General features: G+C 34.2%; 1 protein-coding gene across 4 annotated transcripts in view; it reads left to right on the forward strand.

The window, feature by feature from the left end:
- Positions 1 to 12017, forward strand: part of FMN2 (formin 2) — a 152983-nt gene that overhangs the window by 32947 nt on the left and 108019 nt on the right. For all 4 annotated transcript variants that reach the window (XM_033056683.2, XM_033056685.2, XM_033056684.2 and 1 more), the window contains one exon: positions 870 to 931. In XM_033056683.2, coding sequence (XP_032912574.1) covers positions 870 to 931 — 62 coding nt within the window. The remainder of the gene's footprint in view (positions 1 to 869; positions 932 to 12017) is intronic.

Here is a 12017-nt window from a genome sequence, read left to right on the forward strand (position 1 = left end):
ATAGAATAAATCTTTTGTGAGCAAAGATCAAATAGATACTAACATTTCTCTCAGACAGAGAAATCTAAAATCTAAATGATGAGTTATTTCTTGTTAGGGGCAGCTTATTCACATCCAGGTAAAAAAGCTGTGGACTGGTAATTTTCAAGCCTCGACAAAACTCACTCTTGCAATGGAACTTTTTCCTTGTATGTCTCGCTTCCCAACAGCTGGGATTGTCAGAAAGCTGTGAGGAGGCCACATGTCTGGGAATTAAGAATCCAGAGGCTCTGGTTCGCAGCTGCTTCGCTCCTCCTGCAAATGGTCAAGAGATTTCCCTGTTTAATTGTGGTACCTTTAAACATATAGGAAAGATGCCACATACACAGTGCCATATATTGCAGATCTTCTTACATGTAAATGCCTGGGCATTGATGAGTAAAGAGGCATCATTAGCAGTACCTCCTAAACTGATGAAAGGTCTTTGCACTCTGTAGCTGCTGTGGAACTGCTTGCTTATTTGTTTTCTTTTTTCTGATTATTTTGTATTAGGCAAGGAAACTGAGACACAGTGTGGTTCATTAAGGTCAGAAAAGTAATCTGGTTTTAAAATAAGAAATAGGATCTAGTGTCTTATACTTTGCTCTGTGTTTAAGATCTGCATTACTGCTTATGTCATTGTAGAATGGAAGAAAGGAAAACATAGTTGGCAAGAGTCATCCATTTTAAGGACAGATAATTTTTTGGGATAATTTGGAAAGTGGGACAGTTAACATTCTTTTCTTTTTAACTTTACACTCCTTTAATGAATTTCTTAATGTGTGTTTCAAAAGATTGGTCCATTTTTTATTTATAGAATTTTAAAATCTGTATCTTCTTTTCAAATTCAGAGTTGAAATCTACAGTCCTAGAAACAGAGAAGCAATACATAGGTGGTGTTCAGCGTGCACAGGTAAGATTCTAACAGAAATGTTTTATCATTTTTAAAAAGATGGAAAAAAGTAGTACTACTTCTTGCCATTTTTGAAATAACTTTGTGTACTGAATGTTCTGTTTGATAAAATTCCAAAATGAGGATGTTCTATATGATCCGTAGTGTATCTAGGTATAAGGATTGAAGGTTCCTGCCTGCCGAAAGTGATTATTACAAAATATTATTGTCCACTTAAAATAAGTTAGCTCTCTGATGGCATTAGCAAGGAATAGTTATAAAAGATCTTATTATAATAGCTAATCTACAAAGGTGCATGTCAGTAATAGTGGATGGGAATTTTTTTTCTGACTCTCTCTTCAAGCTTACCTCAAGCAGTGGTAGCATGTGAGCAGGTTTAGAAGGCCATGCTGGACTTAAAAAGGAGATAATGTAATACTGGGACAATGGAGACAGTCTGGGTTGGACTTTTGCCTCAGAAACACAGTCGATCTTATTTTTTTAGCATGTCATCATACATGTTTTATTTGCCATTAAATATGGTGCAGTTTAATGCAGCTGAGGAACTTCAAATTCTGTTTCCTCAACAGGAAACAAACTTCTCTTACTTGTGGATAACACTATTCAGTTGTTCTGGAAGTCATTAGAAGAAAGGCTAATTTCTGAAATCTTCTGAAAGCAGTGACCCAAAGCTCTTGGAATCTCTTTTCGTCCTCCTCTGTTTCCCAGCTTGCTTCTCTAATTTCCCCCTTGGGGTTTGTTTTGAGGTTTTTTTTAATGTTTTGTTTGTTTGGTTGGTTTGGTTTGCTGGGTGTTTTGTTGTGGGGTTTAAATTTTTTTTGGTTTTGGTATTTGTGAGGCTTTTTGTGTTAGTGACAAGACAACTCAAGCATCACAGTATAGAGCATCATTTGTGAAAATGGTCAGTGATTTGCTTTTCAAGGAAAAGTAAGGAATGCATAGTTAAATACATACTACTGATCATTAGACTTGCAAATTTAATCCAGGCTTAATCATGTATTTTGTGAGCCATGGGTGAGGAGAGTATGTTTATTAACTTTATGGCCTTGCCAACCAACTTTAAAGAGTTCTTCTAGATGTTTACCTAAATTCTTCTACCTTCATAATATGGAATATTAAAAAACTGCAACTCGTTATAAAAATAATACTACAAAATAATTCTTCATTGTGATATTTTAAGTTTAACCTAAAATATACTTTTCTCATGCTATTTTTATATTCCAGTCACCCAGGTTTCACTAGCAATGGTTTCTAGTATTTATTGTGAAAAAGTACTTTTTCCCTATACTTACAAAAATTATTGCATGCAAGAAGCATATTTAATCAGTCTCTGATATTATAATTCATTGCAAGAAATGAGCTATAAATGTTTTTCTTATTGGAAATGTAATTAATTGAAATGTTTATGAATATATAGTTATTTTACCGATTCAAAAAAGTATTCTAAGAATTACTGTAAGAATGAAGTTTAACCAGGAGCTTTTCTTTATTTTTGAAACTTGCTGAGTATGTTGTCCAATTGCTGAATTCCATTTGCTGGTGTTTAGGAGGTCCCCATCTCTCTTATTCCGTGGTGATCTCTTACGGCAGTAACATGGACTTCCATTCTATACTTTTATTAATCAATAACCTGCCAAACTAACAGGATCACCTCATTTGCAGAAAGCCATCTCAAGTTTTTGCTGTATTATGTCATCATTATTCTGGTTGATTTTAAAAATCAGAGTGGAGGTTTTTTCTTTTGAGGAACTGTATATGGATAAAACGTTGTCATATGTTCAAATGATTTCTGTAGTGTCCCAAGTAGTCGAACATATTCTACCCATCCATCAGTGTTTAACTACATCAGTCTATAAAACATGTTTGTAGGTAAATCCTTCACTGCAATGAGATCATTCTTGGTGTTATTTGTACATATTTTAAGTGATGAATGTGTTTCTATTAGAGATTATCCTCTTTTCTTGCCTGAAGTTTTAATTTCTGAAAAGAAGAAACATTGGCTGAAGGTGGCCTAGTGGTGATTTTTCTCTTTTTCTTTCCCTATGTAAATGAGAGAGAACTCTAGTTAAAAATTTGAATTGACCAACTAAGTCTTCTTACAGACTTCTTCCCTCTCCTTTCTCTGGGAAGAGCTATTTCCCATATACTACTAATATAATCTAAGATTATTGGCCAGAACACAGTTGCAACATAATCTGCTGATAAATTATCTGTTATGGTTAAAAGAATCAGAATAATTTTAAATTAAAGGCAAAAGTACTACAGCCTTGATTTTGTACTTTCTTGTCACTTCAAGATGCTTCTTTATTTACGTCCTCTCCATTTCCTTATCTTCACGATATTAGATATAAACTGTATGTTTTACAGCATAATTCCTGAAAGTTTTTTTAGGAGTGTTTTTTCCAAAAGATCTAATTTCTTAAAATTAAAGCTAAAAAAATGAGGATGTGGGGGTGTGCTTGCTTTTTAGTACAGGAATTGTTTAAGCAGTGGAAAAATAAGAAAAATTGGCAGCCATTTCAATTCCTGGCTTTGAAATGCCAAATAGCAACGGTGTCTGCTTAGTCTTCCCAGTACGAACAGAGAAAGTTTTGTTAGGCTTAAATCCTTCAGCAAAAGAAGAAGAGAAAAATTGAGTGCCCTAATTTAGAAACTCCAGTTTCAAACCTGATCTTGAAATTTGACAGTCATACTTTGTGCAAGAGCCAATTTCTGTTCTGTTTGTACTCCGATCTTTTGTACTATTCTCACAATTTTTCTTACATTTTAACTCACTTTTCAGAGTAACTTGGTTTTGTTTATATGGTAGGTAAAATAGGTTATTAGCAAAAAAGATGAAGAAAAAAAAATTGTAAAATGAGTACATGTAAACTAGACTTTGGTAGTGGGACATTACAGAGCCAGAAACCCAGAATTGTTTGAAAGGTACTTAAAAGCATTGTCTTATACTCCATATTATAAAATTATTTTAAATTTATATTTTTGATCATTTGTGATGAGAGTGTATTTTGTGGACCACACCATTTTAAAAACAAAGCCCTTGTTACCATTATTTCATTGCCAGCATTCAGATATAATGAATGCTTCATGCTTGGTCTCTATAATCCCACCTCAGGAGAGGAGGTTTTGCCAGACTGCTGCAGTCTCTAGCAGTTTGGTTATAAGATAGTTTACACTGACTATTTAAACTATATTTACGTCAGAAAAGCTTGTCATCAAAAAATTCTTATGCCCATAATGTTTCCATCTTAGTTTGGTTTGGTTCACCACATTTTACCCAACAAATAAACCCTCAACCAAAATTATATGATTTTTTTGAGTTCCAAGTACATCCACTAGTACTAAAAGCCAGACAAAATTTTGGCAGTTCTGAGGTGCTGAGAATGGGTTTCTACTGCATAATCTGTTGGTGCACTTTCCAGCAATACCATAGAGGAAACAATGGTCATCTTAAAAAACTAAATTACAAGCTAGGTTTGGCCATCTTGAAGATACTTTTTATAAAAACAGATTCATGGATCGTATCTTTAGAATATTTGTAACCACCCCATTTTACTGGTAACACCTCTTTCAGCAGGGACCTTTCTTCTTCTGCTAGTTTTTGACTATGACTTATTATAATTCCTTAGGGTGATAGCTTAGTGATATTGGAAATGTTCCAATTTTGACACTTAGTAATACAAGCAAAAAGGTTCTGAAATCCTTTAAGATAAATACACAATCAGTCTGTTTAGAGAGTATAAAACATTGGTGGGACTGGAATTTACTTTTCATTATTATGAAATGTCACCACTAGAATTTGTCTCAGACACATGCAGGCTAACCAAAACTCTCTCTTAAAAGAAATTTCAGAGATTATTCTTTATAGGTGAAGGTAAGATAAAGAAGGCAGATGAAAGATTAGTCTGAAATGGTGAAATAAAAAACCAGAACTTTTTAAAAGAGGAGATTTTATGAACCTGCTTTAGACTGTTATGACATTTGTAGTTTGGTATAAAACCTGTTTCATTTTGGTATTACTTGTTTTTCATCAGTACATAGACCAACTATAGACAAGACCAGTGAACCACTGGCTTCAACAGGAACCTGAGGAAAATTGGGAACTCCTCTGTTGGCTCACAAACAGTTCTGTGGCTGTGGAACTTTTAACACTGCCTGATTTTTTGCATGTTCTTCCAGAGATATTAAGAAGAAACCTGTGAAGAAGTGTCATTCCCCTTCCATCCTTTTGCTATTTGACAGGTTACTTTTTGTAAGGGGGAAGAGAAGGCTTGAGGAAGTAATGAACAGTTACTCTAAAACAATTCTTCTCCTACAAAGATATGACCACCAGAGTCTTAGGTTTCAGCAGGGAAAAATAAGTTGCATACTTGGGTTAAAAAAAAAAAGCTAACTAAAAAATGTATGACATAGTCAAAAGGATCTACTATATACAGTTGTCTCATTGAGGAAGTAAAGGATTATGAGAGAAGCAAATATTTTTGGATGTTTCCATATGAATCAAATGATAGTGAATAGAATTGTATATCTTCTTAAAAGAACTCTACCAATGAAAACTTTCTGCAAAATCATTTCAGCATACCCAAATTTCAGAAAACAAAAGGTTCAGAAAATTCAGAAGTATATATCTGGGGGTTTTTTACCTTGCAAAATATAAACCCAGATTTATAATATGTGTTGTGGAGGAATTTATATTCTAGTTCAAGGCCCAATTTTAGTATTGAGGTATCTTAGCTTTAAGCAGATGAACTTCAGGAAGCATATGTGGATACTGTTTTCTTGTTAGCATTCAGAGTAAATGACATTTTATCAGAAATGTACAGAAAGGAACCAAAATTTGAAGGAAACAAAGTGATACAAACCTGGAAAAAGACTTTACAGTAGGAGCTGCTGAAATGCAGACTGTTTTGCTCAGGCAGCACAGGGGAATTTAATTCTGCGGGATTCCAGGGAAAATCAAGTATTTTATGTTCATGTTCATGAAAAATAATTTTTATGCACTAGTTTCAAGTTTTATTGATGGAATTCTTAGATTCTTACTATTAGATGTTACTTTTCAGTTCACATGTGCTGCCATTTTCAGGTTTATTTTTGAATTTCCTTTCAGAAAGACTTACAAGCACAAATAGATGTTTTAGTTCCTAAAACTGTAGCAGGTAAATTAACGTTTTGAAATATGAAGTGAGATTCTCTGAGTTGACACCTTAACATGGCTTTAACAGAGACTGTCTGTTCCAGAGAGACTGTGCTGCTTCCTACAAGGCTAGTAGCCACTTTGTAATTACATACTGTGATCTGATACTGTTTGGCTTTCTTAGGCCCTGAACAAAGGATGAAAAGACATATATGAAATAATAGAAACGAGGGAATAAGTACTTATTTAGAGTCTGAAGGACACCCTAAAGAAGTATTCCCCCTCAACCACTAGATGGCAGTTAAGCCTTTTTGAATGCACTGCAAGGCACTTGCAAGTCATTCCAGGCGGTCCTGCAGACACCCTACAGCGGGAATTTTAATTTATTTTGTCCTAGTCAAAAGAGTGGCTTCCTGTTAATTCATAAGTTAGCCTTCAGAATGTGCATACCCTTGCTCACTTGCTTGGTTTAATCTAACCAAGATTTAGCAATCTGAGAATTCTCCCAAAGCAGATCCTCTACCCTCTCAAGCCCTCAAAACACTAAATATTTGGAAAGCACGTTCTGTCTATATTAAGTTGTTTTGTTTGTTTTTAAACCAGTTAAAGGAAAACATTTGGTTTGGTCTACCAGACTTCTGGATGACTGCCTTTGAAGTGATAATTAGAAAATTATCAGTGAATTACCATCATTTAAATAAAGAGGCCAATATTCTGTTGAAGATTAAATTTGTTTCTTCAACCACAATTGTGAACCCATTTTTCATTTAGTTCTGATGAAGCTGAAGTTTTAAAAAAAAATAAAGGGAAAAATTGCATCAGACATAATTAATTGACATATATAGAGAATATAAATCACAGACTACATATTTAAATGAAAATACAGGAGTATAAAATGTCATCCCTGTGTGGTAGAAAAATGTAAACCGTTAATTCTCAGAACAAACATTAGTGTTTTGTATTATATCCAGACTTCACAATACTTGGATTGACTTCTGTTATTTTGCTTGAAGGCAGAGTTTGCCTTTTTAAAAGAAACAATACATTTTATTGCTTTCAGTGGAGTTACAATAACACATTTTTGCACTCTTCCTCCTAGTCATGATGAGACTAAAATTTGTTTTTTCTAATCTGTGTTCTTAATGTCAAGATGAAGTTTTACTTCTGTACTCATTTTAGTTTCAAAGGTTCTTTATTCTGTTTTTCCATTTTTATTGAGACAGTCATAATAACATAGGTCTGAAACACATAAAAATCATAGCTTGGCTCAGGGTTGAGTGGACATTAGGAGATCATGATGTACAAACCCTTTTCCACCAACACCCTCCTTCAAGTAATGTTAGCTTGGATGTTTGGTGGTTTTTCTCAGGACTTTGCTCATCTCTGAGTATGGGTATGAGGTAATGGTATGTATTTCCTGCTTTGCCTTAGTCAGTGGGTAAAATGCTAAGTCTTGCTGTGTTTCTGATGCATTGTTTTGATAACAGCTAAAAGAGATGAAAATGTGGATTCTAAAAACCTTTATTTTCTGTGAGTTAATCCTAATTCAAGTCCTTTCAGGCATTGATTAAAATTCTTAAGAAACTGTGAGTCAAGTTCTTGTGATTAATCTCATTTCACAACTTCTTCATCACAGATTTTATGAGAATGTATAATAATAACAGTAACAACAAAAATAGTAATAATATAGATTTTGCATCCTTTAATCACAAAGGGCATTCTGCTTTTTCCATGTTGACTATGCTTTATAATTAGACAAAGGCAGGTGGGTTTTGTAATTTTTAGGTACAAATTCTTGAAAATGTAGCACCAACCTTAGGATTTGGGCAATAAGTGATGGGGGAAAAGGAGAATGAAAGTAAACTAAGAAAATAATTTATTTTAACAAGAATTGTTTGGCAATACTTTAAATCCTTGACTATAATGTGAGAGACTTTCACTTCTTGAAAAAAAGAACTATGGGATAGGAACTGTATAGAAAGAATTTTCACTTTTCTGTCTGTGTTTGATTCCAAGCATTAATGTATTTCTTCTCTTGCCTTTTACAGTGAGTTTCTTTGTAAAATAATAGCAGAGTATTGTAACTTCCCTTAGAGAGCAGTGAATAGAAATGCATGATAGCTATATACTTATTGAAAATTCTGTTTTTCTACTCTCTTTTCCTTTGACTCCTCACTGGTTTTGCTCATGAAAATAGAGAAATTGAGGTAGTGCTCATGTCATCTATGCATTCCTGGTTAGAGCAAAATTTATGAGCTGTATTCATTAATTGTTAAAATACAATTTTTTTTTCTTAAATTCTCTAAATCAGAAATCCTATTTCAGATGAGAATCTGTAAACTCCTTTTATACCAAGATGTTATTTGTACTGTCAGTTCTATTATTCACATATGAAATTTCTCTCATCTTTTGGACAACAATGAAAACACATTTTGTTTGTTCAATGGTAACATCTCATACTTGGATTATGTAGAATATTTTTAGTACCATAGTATTTGCTTTTCAAGCTTTTTAAAAAAGAATTCCAATGCTTTAGAAATTGAAGAGAACAGATGAAGAAATTACATAAAATGCAGGAAAGCAGTTTGAAAAAGCGTAAGAGCGTGTGTGTATATGTATCAGTATGTGAAAAGAAAACTTCTCGTGACTTTCCTAGCAGGACATTTCATTTGGCAAGTGGATTTAACCTGTTTCAGAGACCTCCTTCATTTAAAAGTGAAAACTGTTTCAAGCTCTTCATATATTTCTCTTGGCACTAAATATCAGGTGCTACCTTTTTGTGGTGTAGATCCTGAGATTTCCTACAGCACCCTCTATGTAGAAGGGAGATAAGAAATGCTTTCCTTAGTCAAAATAAATATTCATTTAACTTGGAAATGCCTTAAATAATTTATAAACAACAGGAAAAATGAACCCCAAACTATTATATACTGCCAAACATGAATGAGAACTTAAAACTTAGGCTGAGAATAATGTCTACTCTTCTGATACAAAACAGAGTAACCAGTTTATCTTCTACTTGCATTTAGATCAAAAGTTGTTATTATGTTTTCCATCTTAAGTTGGTATAAACAAAAGCAGTAGAATCCCTTTTTTCCTTTTCTGTATTTTGAATATCTGTTTTTCTTTGTATTATTCTTCAGAGACCAGGCTTGAAAACTATTCATAAAAACTCACATATTCCAGAATGTTTAATTACTCTTTATGATTATTCAACTTTTTCTAAATATACAAATTGGGTTTTTTTCTAAAGAGCATGATACCAGAAAGATTTTAGTTAACTTCTCAATAACTAAAGTCCATTTTTGATTACTTGTTTTTAATTTTATCACTCAAAGTGATACAGCTTTGTTTTTAACATAGCTTTCACACTTTTAAAGATGACTTTCAGGCTCCTGCCTTCAACCTCTTCATGGATACATTTGTGAAGTTTCTCATTCCATTTCTTCAGACCTTTTCTGTTGTGAGTAGTAGGCTCATGCTTCAGCGTATCTACAAAGATTTATTCTTTCTGTGGATATTTTTTACTGCTTATTCCCAGTTGGAGGCCTAAGAGCAGCATGTGAACCTCCCATTTTGTGGTCTGGTTGAACTCTTGGATGAAAAGGGCAAGCACTGTGTAGAAGTATCATACTCTGGACAGCAGTTTATCAGGAAGTGGCAAAGTTCATCGGGAAAGCCATTACCTTTCTTGATCTCCCCTACTAGAGATTAAAGGCATTTCAAGCCCTTCAAATTTAAACCATTAATGTTCATGTTTTGACTCATAGAATCCATATTGTTATTTCTAGCATGAAAGCTTACAACTGTTGTGTGTGAAGAGCACAAAAATAACAATAGAGTTAGTTTGCACAGTGACTGCTTTCCTGGTTGCTACTCAGTTTCAAGTGGAATTGAAAATCAGGGAAAGGTCTGGTGTGGAAAGGTTTAACACCTTTCTTTAATATGCTGATGCAGTAATGTTCAAAGTATGCCAGATTTTGTTTTAACAGAGTGAGATCAATTGTTGCCTTGGCCTGGATACTCAGGAAAACTAACCAAACACTTTAGTATCATAGTTGAAATACTTTAGAACAGACAGAAAAAAGGAAGCAATTCATCATATGTTAGGCATTTCAGTAAACAATCTAATATTGAGGAGAAAATAAATCCAGACAGTTTTTATCCCAACTTTTAAGGAAATCTGTGACTTTTAAGGTACCTGTTGCTTCTGGACTACTGACATAACCGGCTAGGTTCTAGTTAACTTTTCGTCTGCACTTCCAGTCTCTTTGCAATCCACAATAAATAACACACCAGAAACAGGAAACATAAGGTTATATTAAAATTACTAAAGTTCAACTTTTCTTTCAATAACCAGTCTCATTTACATACTTTTTTTACACTGCATGAGTGATAGAACAGTTAAATGAATTTCTGGGTTAATATACGCCATGTGGATTGGTAAACCCTTTTTGAAGTCTTATTTATTGCTGTGTTGTTTCATACCTCTCTAATAATGAAATTTCATCTAGACCAGGACAGAAACCTTCAAGATTTGAGAGGGACTTTTTGTTGGTTTTTCAGCCTGGATAGTCAGGACATTGTACATGGAACATGCACACCCTATTGAGAAATTCTGGGGACTGTTCTATAGCCATACTCCTCTCAGTGCATTTTTTTTTCCCAGCTCACTCTTTCATACTCAAGGATACAGCAGGGTAAAGTGAGGGTTAAGCTTTCACAAGTGTTATTTGTGAGGCTTTAGAGTAATACTACGTAATACTACAGTAATTAAACTTGACCCCTGTGGATCTCCTAGGGTAGTCAGTGGCTCTTTGAGATTTTGTTTTACCTTGTCTTGTCTGTAGTCTGTGAAAATTCTTTTGAGGATTCTATCACAGTAGAACTTGAGGATAACCTAAGGTTATTTTCAAACTAAGTTAAGAGTTACCTTAAAGAGAGAAATCTTTCAATCTTTGATGTTTCTCAAGTTGATTATTTATTAAAACGGGTGCTGTAAAGAACTGAGCTCTTATCCTCTGAAATATCCTTAGCTCAGGGATAAGGAATTCAAACTGTTTCAGGAACAGAAACTTCAAGAAACTAAACTCTTTTTTCCTCTGATTTCCAGCTTTCCAAGTCAGCACTTGCAATGCACACATCTTTCTTCAAAGGTGTATGTTCCCTGTTGATTCTGTGTTTGTTTATTTGAACTATTTGAATTTCAATAAGTCTTGATCTCTGTATGTATTGGTTTGCGGTTTTTTTGTCGCAAATGACAGGTTATTATAAAACCACTAGGTTGATTAGAGATGTCCCTGCTCTTTAGGACAGACAGAGCTACGTAGTCCATTGCCAGCATAGTGTAACCTAGTGCTATCCATCAGTTGCAATGTGTCACACAGTGGGCGAGTAGCTCACACTTACCAAATAAGTTTTTTGACTTTGGGCAAGGCAATTCACTACACTGATTTTGCTTCAGGGCTTGCTTATTCGTTGTACTGGGGAGCTCTGCATCATTTCCTTGGAGTTGTAGGAAGAAAAATGGAGTATTGTGAAAACATGTACCCCTTGTTCTCATATGTGCAACTTCAGAATAGCAGAAGCTTCTCTCAAAAAGATTTAATTAGGTAGTCTGAGGAATAAACTAGTATCCAGTACTAATTCTACTCCTTCAGCAATTCTCCCTAATGCTATCGGCAAGTTTGGCAACTTTTGACTCAACTTCTACTGCTGTAAATATAAAATGCTGCAATAAACCTTGAGATTAAGTGAAATGTGAGAATTAATTAGATGGATGCTGTTTTGTTTGAATGCAAATCAAGTCTCCACCAGTACTTCTCATTTGCCAATTACTGTAGCACTAAAAATGCCTGTTAAATGTTGTGTCTCCTTTTCTTAAGGTTGATCTGCAGTTGCAAGAAGTAGCTTTGAAAATGAGACAGCTTTAAAGAGAGAAACCTGAACAGA

Source organism: Catharus ustulatus, chromosome 3 (genome assembly GCF_009819885.2).
Source record: "Catharus ustulatus isolate bCatUst1 chromosome 3, bCatUst1.pri.v2, whole genome shotgun sequence".
Lineage (NCBI taxonomy): Eukaryota > Metazoa > Chordata > Aves > Passeriformes > Turdidae > Catharus > Catharus ustulatus.